Source organism: Mya arenaria, chromosome 12 (genome assembly GCF_026914265.1).
Source record: "Mya arenaria isolate MELC-2E11 chromosome 12, ASM2691426v1".
NCBI classification, from domain to species: Eukaryota; Metazoa; Mollusca; class Bivalvia; order Myida; family Myidae; genus Mya; species Mya arenaria.
In genome coordinates, this window is record NC_069133.1 from 3,508,761 (window position 1) to 3,532,341 (window position 23,581).

General features: G+C 36.9%; 1 protein-coding gene across 7 annotated transcripts in view; it reads right to left on the reverse strand.

Annotated features, from left to right (window-relative positions):
* Positions 1-21,286, reverse strand: part of LOC128212254 (prominin-1-like) — a 40,732-nt gene extending 19,446 nt beyond the window's left edge. Inside the window, exons 1-13 of one of the 7 annotated variants that reach the window (XM_052917619.1) lie at positions 21,264-21,286; positions 17,246-17,584; positions 16,967-17,025; positions 13,494-13,702; positions 6,270-6,457; positions 5,623-5,718; positions 5,045-5,244; positions 4,136-4,210; positions 2,420-2,483; positions 1,905-1,981; positions 1,647-1,738; positions 1,001-1,153; positions 150-276 (exon numbers count right to left, since the gene is read on the reverse strand). In XM_052917619.1, the coding sequence (XP_052773579.1) occupies positions 150-276; positions 1,001-1,153; positions 1,647-1,738; positions 1,905-1,981; positions 2,420-2,483; positions 4,136-4,210; positions 5,045-5,244; positions 5,623-5,718; positions 6,270-6,457; positions 13,494-13,702; positions 16,967-17,025; positions 17,246-17,537 (1,632 nt within the window). In that variant the 5' untranslated portion in view covers positions 17,538-17,584; positions 21,264-21,286. Of the gene's footprint in view, positions 1-149; positions 277-1,000; positions 1,154-1,646; positions 1,739-1,904; positions 1,982-2,419; positions 2,484-4,135; positions 4,211-5,044; positions 5,245-5,622; positions 5,719-6,269; positions 6,458-13,493; positions 13,703-16,966; positions 17,026-17,245; positions 17,585-20,022; positions 20,082-20,494; positions 20,697-20,758; positions 20,908-20,935; positions 21,111-21,263 lie in introns of those variants that run through there. The other 6 variants (XM_052917617.1, XM_052917616.1, XM_052917614.1 and 3 more) reach the window with 6 other exon arrangements.
* Between the last annotated feature and the right edge of the window lie 2,295 nt (positions 21,287-23,581).

Here is a 23,581-nt window from a genome sequence, read left to right on the forward strand (position 1 = left end):
ACACAATCACGAGGAAAGCATGTTTTCGAGGGTCTATAGAGGCTAAAGGTAAACGTGGAAAGAGTGATTTCACGAACGACTACTGCTATTTGCGCTCGTACGGGTATCTACATGTACAAATACGAGTATTCTGTTTCTATTGTTGATACCTCTTCCAGTTTGTCCAGGTCTGTGAGCGGGTAGCAGACCAACTGATGGAAGGGGGCCCCGACCATGAACGTAGGAAACGTCAACAACATCAACAACGTGGAGAATATCAGGATAAACGCCGCCGAACTGGAAAACAGAACATGTTATCGTTACGATGATACAAGAGTCTTCCGATATTGATAACCAAGACAGCAACTCAAAGCGGCACATTAAAAACGCCCAATATGGAGATAACTGAACATGAACCACGGTAAGTAGCTATAAATGACAGGGTTAATCATCCGTACTCATAAAACAGTGTGTGTATACCACGTGATAAACTACGTCAGAAAGCAGCATTTCGCCTAAATTGAAGACATAAAAAGAAAACTTTTCTTTTAATACACCATTTTAATTGAAACAAAGGGCAGTCTATGCCACTTAAAAAGCCATGCCTTCGTTTAATTAGTGGAGTTTGATAAGGTGAATAGTTTCATAAAACACTTCGAAGTGTTTTAAGAAACTACACTCGATCAAACTCTGGTGAACTACCGCATGCAGGGCTACGTAGGCGACGTAGACTGCGCTATGTTTCATTTAAAATGAAGAAATAGGAAAGTTATCTTTGTTTAAAGTCATCATTCGAAGCAAGATATTGCCTTCCGACGTAGCACTTATGACGCAATTTATCACGTCGTATACACACACTGAAACATTATCGTTAATTGTATCTACCATTTAATTGTTTGATGTTAATGGTTATTTCTCATTAATAATAAAACAGTAACATTCGGCCGAATCTTGAAAGGCACCCGCGGTTGTTGTGCGGGGTATTAGTTTGTATTAAAATAGCATCTGATGTGTATCTTACGCCATGAGGAAGATCCCACCACAGTTTGAGAGGCACCCCCGCTGGTGGGGTGGAGTGACCGTGTGGGTTCCACAGAGGCCAAACAGGAGTCCCAGTAGGGCAAACACGACCACTACAAGCACAACGGAGGCCAGGCCAACACCACCGTACCATCTGTAATAGGATAAAAGTCCGTAATATACTAAATAAGAGGCGCTGGAAAAGAAAAATCTTTTATTTACTAGTTGATCAATGAACCATTGTTTTTGTCTTGTAGAGTATCAAATAACATGATTGTAATTAATGCAGTTGACACTTTTCTTATCAGCCTTTAAATGTGTAGAAACAGTATAGAATTGAACTAACGTGTAATATAAAAACAATAAAAAATGATGATATTGTGAACAGTTACATAAAAAATATACCTTCTTCCTGAATCATGAAGAAAAATATATATGTATATACCAGATGAATTATTAACCGTCGGAGAAGAATTAAAGAAGGACCATTTTTATATCCGTGTTGATTTGCTACATGGCAAACAGCCAATTACGAACATACATAACTTCAAAAGGAAGTTGATATTTTTGTTCTTGTTTTTGATTGATGGCTTTAGTATTTGCCAATGTTGGTATTATATTGTGTAAAATTGATTATTCCAAGTTACCTGTATTGGTCGTACTGTTTGAGGATATCCGTGTAGTCTCTGAGGTCACTGGAGAGTTTGTCTAAATCCAGTGAACTATTTGCACCGCTGATCTGGAATTTAGATCCAAAACGGTATTTATTATCAATAATATAATTATTGTTTATTTCGTTGTTTTCTTACTTTTATCGTTCGGTGAAATTGACTTATTCCATACATAAAAATTAACTCGATTGTTCTACGAAACGACAAAAAAGATAATCGATGAATAATGCGCACCTCGTCGTTAAGATCTTCAACCGTGCTAAGGACCTCCGCCAGGTCCCCTCGCAGTGCATCTATATCTGTCTTCATATCTGAAATGTAACACCGCAACCCAATTTCAACATGCTTAATGATACACAAACTTGTTTGAGTTTGCACAGCTTATACATATCAAAACGACATATGCACATACAGTATACGAGGTGTAATTAAACCCTTGTGTTACTTGTTGAAACTGTATCGACATGTACATAATCACGAGCAAATTGTTTGCCAATAATCCTATGGTCAAAATGATAAATTCGCCTGGTGAAACATATGCGTGTTTAAATTAAAAAAGCTCAAGGGCCCCCTTCAATTTCGTCCAAGAAAATCGCCAAAATCCAAGAAGGCCGCCGCAATCTAATTTCCCTAAATATTATAAGGAGGAATCAGATTCTGATTTCTGCAAGCGAAACAACTTTTGAAACTTTAAACACAATATGCACATTCTTTCACAATATGACACGACTATCGATATTCCAACCGACCTGATATAGTGGTGTTCGACTCGTTCTTCACAGTTTCAGGAAGGTTATCTAATTCTGCCTCCGCCTGAAGACAAACAAGTGTATCATTTACATATAAATGTTCAAATATTCACTAGATGCTTGCAGACGTGTTCAGTAAAGTTCCAACGATAGACAGTGTACGTCAGTTTTAGTTTAAACAATTTGAATTTGAATACATTCTACAAAAGAAAATGTACAAATAATAAACGTTATCGAACAAAGGTAATAGTACAGAAACACTACAGAAATACTATAGAAACACTACAGAAAACTACAGAAATACTACAGAAACACTACAGAAACACTACAGAAATACTACAGAAAAACTACAGAAATACTACAGAAACACTACAGAAATACTACAGAAATACTACAGAAACACTACAGAAACACTACAGAAATACTACAGAAATACTACAGAAACACTACAGAAATACTACAGAAATACTACAGAAACACTACAGAAACACTACAGAAATACTACAGAAACACTACAGAAACACTACAGAAATACTACAGAAACACTACAGAAACATAAACATAAGGCAATACTTCGGAAATATGTTAAATGGTTTAAATTAAGACAGAATCAAGTAAAAACAATGAGATGTCTCCGTTCTGTCTCTCTTTAGAGCTGGTTATGAATAGATGAAAGTTGGTGTAAACGAACACTAAAATAAGTCACGAACACTACTGGTGGAATGTATTCTCTGTCAGTGGGCAGACATTTTACAACTTTGTTAAAGTTAATAAAGATGCTAAGGGTCACCGTTGGTAACTTTCAAGTCTTTGACCCTCTGGAACTAAAATTGACAGATTTGTTATTTGCAGAGTATTTAACAAGATTTTGGAAACCCTTTTTAGATTAAGGTGTTTTATCTAAAAATTTAAGCTGGTTACAAAACTGGTTGACTTTTTTATATTTAACAATGATTCCGTTTACAATCTTGTTAACTTTAACGAAGTTCTAAATAATCGGCCAATTGTATGTTAGCAAAATATGTATCTTGCTACCAATAGTATTTCGATGTAACCGGTTGTAACCAATGTAACCGCGTAACCAAATATTTGACTTAAGTAACACTATTGTTTCAAACTTCGGAAAAACACTTTTGTTACTCATTGTAACTACTGTAACTGCATAACACTTGTCAGATGACTGCCTGAAAACTCGATTTTTTTTGTGGTTGAACTGTGTTTAATGTATACACTGTGCTAGGAATATTTGCCTGTAACCCGGGTACCCATAATATGGGAAGGGTTACAAATCCCAAGCTCCCAATTTGTGGGCCGTTTTGCGGCGCTAATAGCTTACTGGTGATGTAAACTTACCCTGGGTTGGTCATATTGGCGTTACATGTCTCGTCTGATTCCATTAACCTGAGACTGTGGTGATGCATAGTGTGTGTCTCAAATACAACCTCTTGCCCCAAAGAATTATTTGTTTCCAAAACGAGAAATTGGAGAGGTTCCATTACACCAGAGAATCGTGTACTAGTCCATGTAAAAATTGTAGGTAAGTCTAAAAGTGGTTCGAAATAAACTTATATATTGTGAATTTTTGTAGTATATATTGTTTTTGAAACCGAGGCGCCATGTTTTTGCTACACATCCTGTGATGTGACATTTTACTGATGACGAATGTAATACAAAAGGATAAGTGTAAACAAACAAAAGTTATGCCTATTCCTGTACCGTTTCTAACTGTTGGGTCATATTGGTGTTCTTGGCGTTGTCCATGCTGGTTCGGGCGCCTGTCAGGCTGGGAAACTGAAAAAAAAAATTGTGTCTGAAACATTAACGATACTCGTGAATGGCCAGTTTCCTAACCAATTTCATGAACAGAATGGCCGTTTTAACCAATTTCTTCACTTTTATGGCCGTTTTATTTTACCAATTGCTTCATTTTTATGGCCGTATTAACCAATTTCTGCACTTTTATGGCCGTATTAACCAATGTCTTCACTTTTATGGCCGTTATATTTTACCAATTGCTTCATTTTTATGGCCGTTTTTAACCAATATCAGCCCTTTAATGGCCGATTTTAACCGATTTCTGCATTTTAATGGTCGTTTTTACCAATTTCTTTACTTCAATGGCCGTTTTTAACAAATTTTATTACCTTAATGACCGTTTTGTTACCAGTTTTTTGTGTTTAGATATATTAACTACATGTTCTTCGCAAGAAACAGACTGCCTTGTGTTACACAAAAACTTGCGGTGATACTGTGAACTTGGTATATCTATGACAAGTTTCACCAAATCAGGTTTCGAGACGAGTTCACGGGTTAATGTTATTTGACTAGAGTCTGGATATATCACCCAGGGTTGTGTTAAAAACGGCCACTAATTCTGTCATGTTACATTATAAGTATTAGACATTAATCCCATTTTTCCATCACTGGTTTGCGCATTGTTTATTATCAGTTCTGGTGAGAACTAATGAAAACATTTACTTCTAAAACATGAATGCAATGTGTAGTTTAAACAAATCATTTTCGAATATCGCTAGCAAGTAAGTATGGTTTATTCTGTTCTTAAACGTATGTGTTTTTTCTTAAAACACATTTTTGAAGCGAAAGAATGAACTCATTGACAAATACCTGTGACGTGTCAACGTCGACTGAAGCCGAACTGTAGCTCGGTTGGCCAGAAGAAGGACAATTAACCCCGCAGGACGAGAAAATAGTGTCCATGTTGGTCTTGAAGCTGGTAAGCGAGGTATTGAGACTATTAATAGAAGTCTCCAGATCGGTCATGGCCGTCTCCACGTTCGTCAAGGCCGTATCGGCATCGTCCATTTCTATGAAGAATAATTTCTTAGTAATGTCGCGTTACAGTAAAATGTTGTAGGAGTCATTTTGTTTGTATTATTTCAAATATACTACAAGCAACACAAATAAACCATTCTTAGTGATGATCTGCTGGCTTATCAGCTATATATTTGTTTCTAAATTACCTTAGCATATGTATTTTAATTATTAATTGGCTTTAACACGTGCAAACAGTGGCTACCATTGACAACAGTCCACTTACAGTGTTCTCCGCGTATAAGGGGAGAGCAGAACCAATATTTGTTTTTAAATTTCTGTTCGTCTTGGTTTGTTCAGGTTTTTTATATCAAGTTATCATTTAACGTGACAAATAAAACTGCTGCCATGACATGGTGAGCGTTACTCACTGGTAGATATGTTATATCCTATAGCGATGGTCGATGTGAGATTCGTGTTGTTCTTGATCTGATCTCGAACAGGTATGCCCAATAAATAGTCCATGTCTGTAAATATACAAGGAATATAATGAGTTAGGAAAATTTTGAGACCTTGAAATTATAAAGTCAGAATAACTTACGTTAACTAATTATGTTACGTCAAACTAATGTGTTCTGGTAGATTATTCAACACATACGCATATGTTATTATATATAGCGTGAACATATGGTCAAGGATATTTACTTGCTCTATTTTGTGCGTAAAGATGTTTTCAGACATATTTTTTGCTCGATTTTGTGCGTGAACATGTTGTCAGACATATTTTCTTGCTCTGTGTTGTGCATGAAAATGTTGTCATATATATATTTTGCTCTATTTTGAGCGTGAACATGTTGTCGGACATATTTACTAGCTCTATTTTGTGCGTGAAAATGTTGTCAGATATAACTTTTTGCTCCATTTTGCGCGTGAACATGTTGTCTGATATATTTTCTTGTTCTTCTTTGTTATGCATAACATTGTTTCGAGAAACTAAGGCCCGGTCTTTTACTTGTTACAAATATGAGTATAAATCGAACATAAACTAAACCTAGTGATAAATTATAGCACCACTTACTGTCGAGGTCCCTGAACAGGGCGTCTATTGTGAAGTTTAAGTTGGTGCCCGCGATGCGCTCCACTTCTTGTAGTGTGTTATTTGTGAAAGTCCGCGCGTCACTAAAAGTGTCGTTGACAACGTCGTCCAGAGACGTTAAGGTCGTGGACGTGTTGCTGTTGTTCACGTAAATGCAAATAGCACTTACACTGCAAATGAAGGATACCATAAGTAAATTATAAGACTATGTTCCTTGATGAGGGAAGTAAACATTCGTTAAGGGTTATTCGTTATTGAACAAATATTACGGAACTTATTATATTAGAGCTTAAATTTCTCATGTCAAGAGTATAGTTTTGACCGTAAATATTGACCTGAAGCTCATAAATACACCTCGTAGGTATCGTAATTTAACTTCAGTTAAATGCGCTTCATAACAGTACATAGCACTATGACATACATCATTGTTTGGTAGGGGTTTAAGATTCAGTGGGGCTACATATGGGGCACTGTAACGCATATAGCTCACCGTGAGTTACATGTGGGGCACTCTAACGCATGTATTCACCGTGAGCTACATGTGGGGCACTGTAACGCATGTATTCACCGTGAGATACATGTGGGGCACTGTAACGCATGTAGCTCACTGTGAGCTTCATGTGGGGCACTGTAACGCATGTATTCACCGTGAGCTACATGTGGGGCACTGTTACGCATGTATTCACCGTGAGTTACATGTGGGGCACTGTAACGCATGTATTCACCGTGAGTTACATGTGGGGCACTGTAACGCATGTATTCACCGTGAGTTACATGTGGGGCACTGTAACGCATGTATTCACCGTGAGCTACATGTGGGGCACTGTAACGCATGAAGCTCACCGTGAGCTACATGTGGGGCACTGTAACGCATGTATTCACCGTGAGTTACATGTGGGGCACTGTAACGCATGTATTCAACGTGAACTACATGTGGGGCACTGTAACGCATGTATTCACCGTGAGCTACATGTGGGGCACTGTAACGCATGTATTCACCGTGAGTTACATGTGGGGCACTGTAACGCATGTATTCACCGTGAGCTACATGTGGGGCACTGTAACGCATGTATTCACCGTGAGCTACATGTGGGGCACTGTAACGCATGTATTCACCGTGAGCTACATGTGGGGCACTGTAACGCATGTATTCACCGTGAGCTACATGTGGGGCACTGTAACGCATGAAGCTCACCGTAAGCTACATGTGGGGCACTGTAACGCATGTATTCACCGTGAGCTACATGTGGGGCACTGTAACGCATGTATTCACCGTGAGCTACATGTGGGGCATTGTAACGCATGAAGCTCACCGTGAGCTATATGTGGGGCACTGTAACGCATGTATTCACCGTGAGCTAAATGTTGGCACTGTAACGCATGTATTTACCGTGAGCTACATGTGGGGCACTGTAACGCATATAGCTCACCGTGAGCTACATGTGGGGCACTGAAGCGCATTTACTCACCGTGAGTAACATGTGGGGCGCTGTAACGCATGTAGTTCACCGTGAACTACATGTGGGGCGCCTTAAGCATGTGGTTCACTGTGAGCTGCATGTGGGGCGCTGTAACGCAAGTAACTCACCGTGAGCTATATATGGGGCACTATAACACATGTAGGTCACCGAGAGCTATGTACGTCAAACTTGTATTGCCATTTTTTAAGTATTTCTTTCAAGGAAAATATTTTGTTAACAATTGGTTACACAGTTATTGCTTCCTTTTCTAAAATATAACATATATTATAGCTAACGTGTATCACATTAAGCCCACGAGCCTTATAGCTCACATGTATCACATGAAGCCCACGAGTCTTATAGCTCACATGTATCACATATAGCCCACGAGTCTTATAGCTCACGTGTATCGCATATAGCCCACGAGCCTTATAGCTCACGTGTATCGCATATAGCCCACAAGCCTTATAGCTCACATGTATCACACATAGCCCACGAGTCTTATAGCTCATATGTATCACATATAGCCCACGAGTCTTATAGCTCACATGTATCACATATAGCCCACGAGTCTTATAGCTCACATGTATCGCATATAGCCCACGAGCCTAACAGCTGACATGAATTGCATGTAGCCCACAATCCGTATAGCGCACATGTATCGCATATAGCCCAAAAGCTTTATAGCTCACATATATGGCATATAGCCCACGAGCCTTATAGCTCAAATGTATGACATAAATCTCACGAGCCTTATAGCTCACGTGTATCGCATATAGCCCACGAGCCTTATAGCTCACGTGTATTGCATATAGCCCACAAGTCTTATAGCTCACGTGTATCGCATATAGCCCACGAGTCTTATAGCTCACGTGTATCGCATATAGCCCACGAGCCTTCTAGCTCACATGCATCGCATAAAGCCCACGAGCCGTATAGCTCACATGTATTGCATATAGCCCACGGGCCTTATAGCTCACATATATCGCATATAGCCCACGAGCCTTATAGCTCACATGTATCGCATATAGCCCACGAGCCTTATAGCTCACATGTATCGCATATAGCCCACGAGCCTTATAGCTCACATGTATTGCATATAGCCCACGGGCCTTATAGCTCACATGCATCGCATATAGCCCACGAGCCGTATAGCTCACATGTATTGCATATAGCCCACGGGCCTTATAGCTCACATATATCGCATATAGCCCACGAGCCTTATAGCGCACATGTATCGCATATAGCCCAAAAGCTTTATAGCTCACATATATGGCATATAGCCCACGAGCCTTATAGCTCAAATGTATGACATAAATCTCACGAGCCTTATAGCTCACGTGTATCGCATATAGCCCACGAGCCTAATAGCTCACGTGTATTGCATATAGCCCACAAGTATTATAGCTCACGTGTATCGCATATAGCCCACGAGTCTTATAGGTCACGTGTATCGCATATAGCCCACGAGCCTTCTAGCTCACATGCATCGCATAAAGCCCACGAGCCGTATAGCTCACATGTATTGCATATAGCCCACGGGCCTTATAGCTCACATATATCGCATATAGCCCACGAGCCTTATAGCTCACATGTATCGCATAAAGCCCACGAGCCTTATAGCTCACATGTATCGCATATAGCCCACGAGCCTTATAGCTCACATGTATCGCATATAGCCCACGAGCCTTATAGCTCACATGTATCGCATATAGCCCACGAGCCTTATAGCTCACATGTATCGCATATAGCCCACGAGCCTTATAGCTCACATGTATCGCATATAGCCCACGAGCCTTATAGTTCACATGTATCGGATATTGCCCACGAGCCTTATAGCTCACATGTATCGCATATAGCCCACGAGCCTTATAGCTCACATGTATTGCATATAGCCCACGAGCCTTATAGCTCACATGTATCGCATATAGCCCACGAGCCTTATAGCTCAGATGCATCACATAAAGCCCACGAGCCTTATAGTTCACATGTATCGCATATAGCCCACGAGCCTTATAGCTCACATGTATCGCATATAGCCCACGAGCCTTATAGCTCACATGTATCGCATGAAGCCCACGAGCCTTATAACTCACATCTATCTCATAAAGCCCACAAGTCTTAAAGCTCACGTGTATCGCATATAGCCCACGAGCCTTATAGCTCACATGCATCGCATATAGCCCACGAGCCTTATAGCTCACATGTATCACATAAAGCCCACGAGCCTTATAGCTCACATGTATCACATAAAGCCCACGAGTCTTATAGCTCACATGTATCGCATATAGCCCACGAGCCTAACAGCTGATAAGAATTGCATGTAGCCCACAATCCGTATAGCGCACATGAATCGCATATAGCCCAAAAGCTTTATAGCTCACATGTATGGCATATAGCCCAAAAGCCTTATAGCTCACATGTATGGCATATAGCCCACGAGCTTTATAGCTCACATGTATCGCATATAGCCCACGAGCCTTATAGCTCACGTGTATCGCATATAGCCCACGAGCCTTATAGCTCACGTGTTTCGCATATAGCCCACGAGTCTTATAGCTCACGTGTATCGCATATAGCCCACGAGCCTTATAGCTCACATGTATCGCATATAGCCCACGAGCGTATAGCCCACGAGCCGTATAGCTCACATGTATTGCATATACCCACGAGCCTTATAGCTCACATGTATCGCATATAGCCCACGAGCCTATTGCCCACGAGCCGTATAGCTCACATGTATCGCATATAGCCCACGAGTCCTATAGCTCACATGTTTCGCATAAAGCCCAGGAGCCTTATAGCTCACGTGTATTTATATTGCTCACGAGCCTTATAGCTCACATGTATCGCATATAGCCCACGAGCCTTATAGTTCACATGTTTCGCATATAGCCCACGAGCCTTATAGCTCACGTGTATCGCATATAGCCCACGAGCCTTATAGCTCACGTGTATCACATAAAGCCCAAGAGTCTTATAGCTCACGTGTATTGCATATAGCCCACGAATCTTAAAGCTCACGTGTATCGCATACAGCCCACGAGTCTTATAGCTCACATGTATCGCATATAGCCCACGAGTCTTATAGCTCACGTGTATCGCATATAGCCCACGAGTCTTATAGCTCACGTGTATCGCATATAGCCCACGAGCCTTATAGCTCACATGTATCGCATACAGCCAACGAGTCTTATAGCTCACATGTATCGCATATAGCCAACGAGTCTTATAGCTCACATGTATCGCATACAGCCAACGAGTCTTATAGCTCACATGTATCGCATATAGCCCACGAGTCTTATAGCTCACATGTATCGCATACAGCCAACGAGTCTTATAGCTCACATGTATCGCATATAGCCCACGAGTCTTATAGCTCACATGTATCGCATACAGCCAACGAGTCTTATAGCTCACATGTATCGCATATAGCCCACGAGTCTTATAGCTCACATGTATCGCATACAGCCAACGAGCCTTATAGCTCACGTGTATCGCATATAGCCCACGAGTCTTATAGCTCACGTGTATCGCATACAGCCCACGAGTCTTATAGCTCACATGTATCGCATATAGCCAACGAGTCTTATAGCTCACGTGTATTGCATATAGCCCACGAGCCTTATAGCTCACGTGTATCGCATACAGCCCACGAGCCTTATAGCTCACGTGTATCTATATAGCCCACGAGCCTTATAGCTCACATGTATCACATAAAGCCCACGAGTCTTATAGCTTACATGTATCTATATAGCCCACGAGCCTTATAGCTCACATGTATCACATATAGCCAACGAGTCTTATAGCTCACGTGTATCTATATAGCCCACGAGCCTTATAGCTCACATGTATCACATATAGCCAACGAGTCTTATAGCTCACGTGTATCTATATAGCCCACGAGCCTTATAGCTCACATGTATCACATAAAGCCCACGAGTCTTATAGCTCACGTGTATATATATAGCCCACGAGTCTTATAGCTCACATGTATCACATAAAGCCCACGAGTCTTATAGCTCACGTGTATCTATATAGCCCACGAGCCTTATAGCTCACATGTATCACATAAAGCCCACGAGTCTTATAGCTCACGTGTATCACATAAAGCCCACGAGTCTTATAGCTCACGTGTATCTATATAGCCCACGAGCCTTATAGCTCACATGTATCACATATAGCCAACGAGTCTTATAGCTCACGTGTATCTATATAGCCCACGAGCCTTATAGCTCACATGTATCACATATAGCCAACGAGTCTTATAGCTCACGTGTATCTATATAGCCCACGAGCCTTATAGCTCACATGTATCACATATAGCCAACGAGTCTTATAGCTCACGTGTATCTATATAGCCCACGAGCCTTATAGCTCACATGTATCACATAAAGCCCACGAGCCTTATAGCTCACATGTATCACATAAAGCCCACGAGTCTTATAGCTCATGTGTATATATATAGCCCACGAGCCTTATAGCTCACATGTATCACATAAAGCCCACGAGCCTTATAGCTCACATGTATCACATAAAGCCCACGATTCTTATAGCTCACATGTATCACATATAGCCAACGAGTCTTATAGCTCACGTGTATCTATATAGCCCACGAGCCTTATAGCTCACATGTATCACATAAAGCCCACGAGTCTTATAGCTCACGTGTATCACATAAAGCCCACGAGTCTTATAGCTCACGTGTATCTATATAGCCCACGAGCCTTATAGCTCACATGTATCACACATAGCCCACGAGTCTTATAGCTCACATGTATCGCATATAGCCCACGAGCCCTATAGCTCACATGTTTCACTTATGTGAGCTACATGTCGAAAGAGCTTTATGTGGTTATTGTAGCAATATTATATCAATATTTTATTTCAGAAGTAACATTATGTTCCCGATGACCGTTAAAATGTCTAATGAAGTAATAAAATAATTGCGCAATGCATTGCAACATGAGAAATAAAATCGTGAACATGAATGTTTTAACTGTAATAAAACATAAGGATAATGGAAATACGTTTGTATGGAGAATGAATCATCACATGAACAAACTTTAAAGAACAACGTTTAAACCATCAACGTGCTAAACACTACGTCACTAATACATCGGGTATATCAGCTTTTTGTTTAAGCTATTCAACATTTTTCAGAAACAATACATTTTGTTTTTGAACTAACGAATTCAAAAGTAATTCAATGAGTGCAGGTTGATACATACCATCGACACAATAAAGTATACAGTATAAATAAAGGGGTGAATTAGAGTTGTCAAATGGTATAAGGTGAGAGTGATCCAGTCCGCCTGTCTCCCAATAGGTTATGGGTAGGGGTACTTGTTTATTTTCTCCAAAGATGAGCACATATACTTGTTTTTACCCTTGAAACGTACTTGAGAGAGATTAACATCAGCGTTCAGCTCTCATCGCAATCATACTTAAATACATTAGTATTAACTAAAGGGAAACTGGAGGGGTGAAACGAAACTGTTTTATCTGCTTCCTTACTTGATGTCAGTTACAGCCCTTGATCCCTTTAGCCCTCGAATTCTCAGTTAACCTTCATTCTTTGTGTCACGGTACAAAGTGAAGCAGCGTTCGCGCCATATATATATATTTATTCGAGGGGTGTTCGTAAAATTTCAGCAGAAGTGCCGTAACATTCTTATTTTTTAATATTTGTACACAATATATACATGTATGCTAAGATCAATAATTAAGAATGCATTGAACTTACAGGAGAAACGAAGTAGATATGATGAGAGTAATGATGAAGCAGCCCTTTCTGCAGTTACTTCCGGCCTGTTTGGGGTCCTGTTTCTTTCTCCCGCCGCAGTTTCCACAGCAACGACAACAGCAGAAACACACGGCGAATATCGGGAAGATGATGATGAAAAGTAATCCCGTGACAACCGCAATGGCGAATCCCAGAAAATACGGGATGTACTGGAATGGACGAGGTATGTTAGATTTGCTATGAACAAACAGTTAATGGACAATAATAATAATAATAGAAGTAATCATATTAGTAGAAATAATAATATCAATAATAACAATAGTAATTATAATAATGATAATGATAATGATAATATTAATAATAATAATAATAATAATAATAATAATAATAATAATAATAATAATAATAATAATAATAATAATAATAATAAAAATAATAATAATAAAAATAATAATTATAATAATGATAATGATAATGATAATAATAATAATAATAATAATAATAATAATAATAATAATAATAATAATAATAATAATATAATAATAATAATAATAATAATAATAATAATAATAATAATAATAATAATCCTCAAAATATTTATTTGGCCGAAAATTGGGTTATATCAGAATGGTTTTGTCATTATTTACTACACGAATCACACCACTAGCGGAATAAAGAAAATTTAAGGCTTAAACTACAATAGATCTTCGAAGAGCCTGTTTAATTATTTACTTATAACATCTTGATATTTTGTTCGGCATTAACGAGACTCTTTGTTGATACACAAACATTCGTTTTGAAAGCTTAACGGATTAAATAGTTTGTATAGAAAGTATCCTTCAAAATGTGTTTTATAGTCATTTTATTGAATTTAAGAACAGGTTGAAATTGGAAAAGAAACCCGAAGAATAACGTTGAAATATAAAATTGCCATAAACAATACATTGCAATTTATCGTGAAGAGGTTTTGACTTAGATAAGTGTCCTTTAAAGTACTTTAATGATTAAAACTTGTATCTGGTATGACATGGTTCTTCCTTGTTCATGCCACTCAATCGAAGGCAGAACACGTTACAGTAACCATTAACTTGAAATATATATGAAGACTATAAAAAATGCTAAAAGGGAAATTGATGTTAAAGAAAAAATGTGGGCATATACAATTACATCTTTCTATATGTTCTTTATACATTCAGGTATACTCGTTGAAACACATTCTATCGTTGGTCTTTCAATATCAACCTTCTATCATTTCAATGACGTACTTCCGATATGACGTCATGTGTGTGTGTGTGCGTGTGTGTGTGACGTCAAAATTTAGTATTTAGAATGCGAAAGTCATAAACCTTTATGAAAACACGTATAATACGCCATTCTAATTATAGCACCAGAAAATATTCGGTACTGCTTTCACAAAAGTTCTTGAATTGAAATTCCACATAAAAAAACAGATACTAATTGGATTCCTTTAATGCTCCATACATAGATTGCACGTATATACAGCTAATTGAAGTAAACATTGCGGTCGTGGAAATAAGTGAATAATAGCGAAATGCGAACTTCCAATAGCCTAATACTCCTCGACCATTGTCTATTGCGAATGATGTTTCCACCATCGTACAAGAGCTATTCATAACAATATTGAGATACAAATGACTGCAATATATTTCTTTGGCCGAAAATTTGGTAATGGCAATACTGTGACGTCATTAATAATATTAACATAATAATAATAATAAATATGGCTAAATATGTTATATCTGTAAAGAAGGATTGATTTTTAGAAAACTTAGCTAAGTTAATATAAAGTGCTATGAGATTAAGACAATAAAAGCTAGAAGTTTAGCTGCTTCTATTGGTTATATTTTCGTATATATTAATCGGATATTGCTTTTGTAAATAGATATGTTATGTCATCACATAATTGCTTATAAATCATTATACTTTTGTGTCTTGGCCATAAATAGATAGTTTGTATATGGCCAAAGGCAAACATAAAACTCTTGCACTCTTAAATCAATTACACAAATCACTGACTACCGAAATACAGCAAACCCACGGTACAAAAGAATTATAAAGATATTATAAGTAAATAATTAAACAAGATCTTGCAAGATCTATTGTAGCTTTTACATTAACGTGACTATTTGTTGATACCTACATATTCGTTTTCATAGCTTAACGGATTAAAGAGTTTGAACGTCTTTGTATAGAAAGTATCCTTTTAGATGTGTTTTATAGTTATTTTATTAGATTAAAGAGCAGGTCGAAATTGTAAAGAAAAAGAAAAGAATAACATTAAAGAAAAATGAAATATAAAATTGCCATTAATAGTGCAATACAATGCTTTATGGAGTCATAAAAATCAGTCTATAGTTTAACGAATTAGACAGTTTTAACAGCTTTTTGTAGAAAGTATTCAAAATGTATTTTATATAGTACTTTAATTTATTTAAATACCAGGTTCAAATTGAATCTGCAAAGCGAAGAATAACGTCAAGACAAATGCAACATAAAATTACCATAAACAATTTAATGAAATTTCAGATAAAGAGGTTTTGACGTATATAAGTGTCCTATGTTATTACTTATATGATCAAAACTAGTAAGATAAATCAGTTATCAAGTAGGTATGCTATAATTCTTCCTTGTTCCTTCTACTGAATCGAAGACAGAACAGCAACCTATTACATGAAACATATATACATGTTTAAAAGGAAATCGCTGATAAAGAAAATTGTGGGCACATGCAATTAAATATTATTATATGTCCCATTAAAACACGTTCAATCGTTGGCGTTTCAAAATCAACCTGCCAAAACTTCATACTGTCATACTCTAAGAGACATTTGCTCGGATATCAGCATTGGCCTTTGAATGTCAACCTTTAAAAATACATGACTTCATATGACTGAATGACATATTAAAGTTACACTCTTATTCAAAATCAATACAAATACATGTGTAACAAACATACATTTTGAGAGATACACCTTAAACTATTTACTTAATAATGCATTTATGGAATATTATTAACTATATTGTAACCGTGTATTTAATAGCTAAGATCGCAAAAATATTAAATGATTGGTGAGTGCTAAAAGATTTACTGTAACCTACTATAGTCCCGTAAGGTGGAAATACCATATTTTCTGCACCTTTCTTTCAAATTAAACTCGGTGTCCTTTATTTTAGAACCATTGTTTGTTTTCGACATTTATTTATCCTTTTTGATGTATCGAAACAACTGTATTGATTGTAGTAAATAAATCTTATATGGGAGTAAAAGTGCGTCTTTAATACAGTTTATTCAAATGTCAATATTGTTGTTTACCACCGCTTTTCGATTATGCAATAAATGCGCAACATCAGGAAGTGGTTACAGAATGTGTAAATTGAGTAGCGACGACGGGGCACTCTCGGCCCTCTTTAAGAACTATTACAAATGACTATTTAAATACAAAGTAACTCACGTTGCTATAACTGCCTACAATGGCGCTTAGATCCTGATCAGCGAGCTTTTCCAACAAATCTGAAAAGAAAACAAAACAACGCCTGCATATTTCTGTCTAAGAAGTTGACTATGATAAATAGCAAATTGTTTGACAACACCATAACAGTAAACAGCAAAAACGAACAACTTTTATTGACACATCTACGGTAGCGAATGCTGTGGAAATGGTGTTACTAATTAGTGTAGTTGTTTTACAGTGAAATATGTAGGTTCAAAATTACGTGAATATCATAAATACCATTTGGAAAGCCTTTCACGAAGATGGCATCAATAAATCCATGAATCATGTTGTAATACGCCGATAGCCCCTCGCTGACCCGGGAGGGCTCTGTTAGGACGTACGCATCCCCCGCTGGCCAGTCCGCCCACGTGATCAAAGAAGCGTTGTCCGCCGTGTTTCCGGCAGCATCTGACAGCGTCTGTGGTGTGTATACGGGATCGTCGGTAAGCACCGGAAGGACACAGACCAGGAAGCAACAGCAACAAAAGGCTGTCCTTGTGACCACGTGCTGTCTTTTCCGGATGTACATTGTTACACACTGCACTATTAACAGACTGTTACTTCTTCATCCAAGCGCTGAAAATGTTTTAAAACAAGTACTATAAATACTTTCTACACATTATTGCGTCATATATTTTCTCAATTGTGCAAACACCCGTGTCGTCATTAAACGTGTTGGCTGTCTGTCCGTTTATTCTGATTAAACCGACTAGATTAGTACATAACCCGTCTTTAGAGATGTTTATACTCTTACCTAATTTTCTAATAGACAAATCAAATGTTACCGTATTGTTACCATCAATAAGAATTAAACGATCAAGATGAACCCTAACACGTCTTTAGGGAAAAATACACCGTACCAATCTAACGTATTTCCATGATGATAACAAAACGCATAGCAAAACCTCGCTTGGTATTTAAATTTCATAAAATACTGACTTTTAACTTCTGTATATCACACCGTGTATACAAAACCTTGCTTGATATTTAAATTTCATAGAATACTGACTGTATAATTCTGTTGTTGACGATACACAACATGTGCTACAATATGATATGGTGATCGATATGCCGTATTTCCGCGCAACTTTTATCCAATATTGTTGTGATGGCGATACCTTGATAACGGAGACTATCGATTGTAAAGGTATAAATCTGGAATTTCCCTCAAATGGCCCTCCTGAATAATGAATGAACTCAGGCAGAAGAAATATAAGATAGGGTAATTAGTGAAGACATTCGGAACACCTCGGACATTTTCGTTCGAAAACAACCTCGGATGTATATGGACGGTTTATAATGTAAGAAATATATACAGTTTAAAGCTGCGCTCTCACAGATCTACCGTTTTTACAACTTTTTTTTCTTTTTTCTTTTTGTCTTAGAAAGAGCAAGATTTTGCATAAATATCTGCAAACCAATGCTAAAAGATTGCTGACACGAGATCAGATCGCAGATTTTCATATTTCTGTTTGAAAATTAATGTTTAATACTTAAATCGTTACTAAAGGTTTAAGAAAACTGCATAAAACATCAATTTTTGAACTTAAATATAAAAACCTGCGATCTAATTTTTGTCAGCAGTGTTGTGTAAATGGTTTCCATGCATTTTTGCAAAAAATTGCTCGTTCCAAGACACAAAAAAAATATTGTCAAATCGTTTAATCTACGAGAGTGCAGCTTTAACTACGCTGCAAGTATATCGCGTAGTAATTTCAATTTAGCAGGTAAACTACCTGACTTTACTCTTGGGTGTCTTAATAATTATTTATGCAATTTTACACTTCACTGACAACCAATTTAAACTTAGTAATACAAAACACACGTTAAAGCACTACTATTAATCAATTTTATTATTTAAAATTTACGAACTACTTCAAGTAATGTACTGACATATGTCCGAGGTTGTTTTCGATGTTTCCGGCGATATATATAAATGGTGGCAATGCTAATGTGCCATGCGCGGCTTTTATTTGGTTCAGATATCATTAAAAGATCAATTTCTAAATATCCATAGTTTGAGCAGTAATAGTGAGTGCACAGAAGAAATGTGATATTTGCACAAAAAAACACATAAATAATCACGACAAATTTGTGAAGGAAATTTGAAACTTGTACAATGCATCGCCCATTGAAGTAATCGATTTTACCATCCTTAATGAAGTACATTTCAAAAACCCATCACTGTATTTCAGTTTAAGGTACGAGGAAGTTCTGAAAGACAGGTTAAGAATAAACTGTATTGTTAAAAGTCGTTTGCATAATCACACTTTTATAAACGGGTTTATGGAACTTAGCGTAAATCACTATGCACGTGCTTTTGTAATTGTCATGACAAACGTGTACATACTAGATGACGTACACTACACACAGTTGTTGTCGACACGTACACACGTTTCCCTACACGAAGCGTTCTCCACCTCTCTGCCATTTCTTCTTAATCATAACCTATTATAAAAAGCCCTACAAATATTCAATTTAAATATGACGATTCCAATCATTACGCCGTTTGGTTACCGGCTTGTAATGTTGTGATCCTTCCAAAACGGTAAAGCCAACTTTGGACGGATTGTTCAGAACTTCATTAAAGTTAACAACGTGCTGTACGTCATCGTTGTTAACTTTCAAATGTATACTAGAGACACTGATCTGGGAGTTTAATGGAAACACTTGTGATCTGCAGTGTTCCTAGCACGATTTGGGAAAACTGATTCGGCTGTTTGTTTTGTTTTAATTAAAACTTTGAACGCATAATCTTAAAGTTCAGATTTAAAAGTTAATAGCGATGTCCTTTATCACTTTGTAAACTTTATAAAAGTTCTAAATAATCGTCCCATTTATTTTGAACAAGGTCCGTATTAACCTTCTTAGTAAATAAACTCATTTTTTTTTCGATTTTTTAAGAACGGCTTTTTGAAATACCCTCTATTTTTCACTGACTGTATTCATTAATCTTCATTATTTTGACCGTATCTTACCTTTCGGCCGTATTTTACCTTTCGACCGTATCTTACCTTTCGACCGTATCTTACTTTTCGACCGTATCTTACTTTTTCATATTTTTGGTGTCAACTCATTGTTAGTTTTCTTCTTTTCTGCACCGAATTGTTGTTTTTCTCACAAAGATGCTTTATGAATACGGCCCCAAAAAGAACATAATGTTTATTTGTCTTGAGCATATATAGCTCATCGTGCTAAACACAAATCAAATTACATATTACACGCATGAAAGAAAAAAGGCTAAAAACAATTTTCCAAGACAGCTGTTGATTGCGTTTATAACAACCCTCCAGTTTGGCTGACGATTTTAATTGTTGTTCTGGTTTTTTAACCAAAATGCGTCAAACGAGAAAAGTATGGAGACAAATGTGTTTTCTAAATACAAATTCTAGTTACAGGTAAATTTAACCAGCTTTATTACGGGATCAGTTTATTGAATTTATCTATTCCGGTAGCAGACTTGCATGTAACAAATGCTCTACCTACCTCATCGTTATAACGTCATATCTTGTTTCGATTCTTATCGGTGAAAAATCATACAAAATTATATTAACTCTTATTCCTTTCCAAATTACACCAATTACATTAAAAGTTTTATTTTGTAAAAAGTGGTAGTTTACATGACGTTTCGAAGCAAAACAGTCTAAAAAACGTTCATAAAACCAACAAAATATACCACAGAACAGCTTGAAAACCTTTCACAAAATCATATCAATTTAATCACAATAAAGTCATCAGTCAGACCATTACCTTATTTTAATCCTTTTTTTTTTACATGAACAAAAAAAATACCATTAATATTCTTTTAAAATATCACAAACGAATAATTATCCTTATAGTCCGCGCTAAACAAATATCCTGAAAGGTTCACATGCGAAATAAACAGAAAAGATGTAAAGCGATCCCGCAATTAAAAGTCTCAAATACCCGGTGTTGATCCGGCTTGAAGACTAGCTGCATGTCCAGGCGTAATATTTGTTTTGCATCATTAAATCCGCCGAACAATAAACAACGAGAACCTCTAAGTAAACTTATAATCAATACCTATTGTAAACAAATATCCTCCAATAAATTCTCTATTCAAGTGTTTCTTATGTTTTCACGGGCTACGGTTTGAATACAAATTTGATTAAGATTGTATCGATTTTGTTCTGAAGTTTTTAACAGTTTTATCCATTTCCTGTTTCAAATCACCATGGCCGAGCTCATCAGTTTTATACGAAATATTTATTCAATCGGTACAGAACATCAATACCTTAATAAAAGATTGGGAATGATAAGCCTCACTTCCTAGTATAGCGCATAAAATTAATATTTATAGATTGTTAAAACAGTTACATTGAAAATCAATCAATTAATTAGAATACAAACTACATTTACAGCCAATGGTATTGCAGATAGGCAATCAATAAGCGTTAGGCTTATTCAGTAAGAATAACCACATTTCGCTCACTCCGTCCATTCTTAATCATTAAGATTTTAATTCTAACAACTAACTATTACATAAATGCAATGACATGGCTACTAAACACATCGGGAAGATATCAGTTTTGAAAAGAAGAAAAAAACTTTTAAAGTGCATAAGCGTGGAACAGTCACCAAACAATTTAATACCTATACATTTAACAATTATTCCGCAAGTCACGTGCACGGTCATGGTTCAACTTCAAGATCACGATCGCGTTTACAAACAATCGCCACAGGTTTCACAGTTTATGAGAGTCTCGTCAAAATACACAAAAAACATTTCCTATATTAAAACGGTTATAAAAAGTAGTGTCACTCAAATTGGTAAGGCCACAACAAATTGATCATTTGTTCGTCGGATTTGCCGCACCTAAAATTCGAAAAACGAAAAAAAAAATAAAAAAAACTTTTTTTTTGCGCCCGCACTTACTATTTGGCCGCGCATATTATTTTTTTTTTGTTTACTTTTGAATTTCCTCTATTTTCTGAAGTTCTTTTACTAAGAATTTAATCCTTCAACGTCAACTTCGCCTTTTTTGAAGGTATTTCCATGCTTTACATTCTTCGCGAGCAAAATTTCCTCGTGTCAGGACAAAATCAGGTCCGGGTAACCGCAAAACAGCCGATATTTGTTGACAGTCTTTTTGTCGGGAATATTTTGCAGGACGCACCGTTGTTACTTATTTCCGGTATTAATTTTCGGGTTACTTTCAGTTTTCGTAATGTAAAATACACGTTTTAAATGAAAATCAGTGTCAAAGTCAATGGATTACAGTCTCAGTAAACAACAACAGTTTCACAGCGTCGAAGGCAATAATTATCTATGTGTGTTTTAAGTAATTCATTGTTTTGTACTCAAAATTTTGTGTTAAATTATAACTAAATCGGATTTTGAGTGCAAAACTTATATTAAAATACACGGATACACGACTTAACACAATTGAACATGTTTTGGTGAGTTATTTTTTAAATTTTCTAAAATGCATTTCTCAGTTTTCATATAATCATAATCGTTATAAACAGATAAAAATAGTAGGACTTGTAAATGTTTTAGAAACAGCCTGTACATTGAATTTATGAACCAGTCAATCCACGCCCCCTCCCCCCCCCCCAGGTCCTGGGGTATACCAGGGATAGTCGGGGAAATGGGCCAAGTTTTTACCTTCCAGGTGGCCCCACAGTGCCGGGTGAATGCAGTGGATATACCCGGGGTTGGCTGGACTGAAAATCAAAGTCCCCGCTATTCCCCGGACCTTGGGGCGTGGTTACAATTGACTAGTGCATTACATACACATGGACAGTATAAAAAACATCAGTAAAATCAGAAAATAAAACCTTTTATAAGTAAAATGACTGTTTTAACTTTCTCAATTCTTCGTTTTTATCCACTTGTTTTCTTTGATCCATTTGTATAAAATGGCCTGTAATTAAAGTGGCCTGTTTCTTATGGGCATTGAAGCTATGGAGGCTGACATGATATTCTTTTTCAAGGCACGGACCTATAAACCATAGGTTCGGGGTAAAGGTGGGTTCTTTAAAGGGAAATATCTTTATTCCACCACCTGCTCTAATATAATGACTGGTGCCACATTTGCAGATTTGTTTGATACTGCTTCATATATGTTGTCCCGCAATTTAATCCACAGTGTCTTTTTTAGATATGTTCTCTGTGTTATTTACATTTTCAATCTTCTGAAATGTCAAAGTCACAAGTAGTTGACACCAATTTAATCATGTGCTTCAAGAGGTTCAAATTTAGACCTGACCCAATATTTAGAAATGCTCAAATCATGAATAACTCTTCCAAGTCTAAAATGTTTTTTTTGTAATAGTAAGTTACGGAATGAATACAATAGTTTTCTTTTTGGTCTTCGAATAATTGTATGTTACTATGAGGAATGTTGTCTTTACAATAATCCACGTTTAAATTGAAGTTAATAGTAAAGCACTGGACCTTATTGCCATTTGTTAAATATTGAGAGAGATTTTCATGTCACTGTGATACAATCAAAACCTTTTCATTAATAACTGAACATATGTTTGCAATTAAAAAGCATTTCTTGACATAATTGTATGATAAATTTGGTAACAAATATACTTTTTATT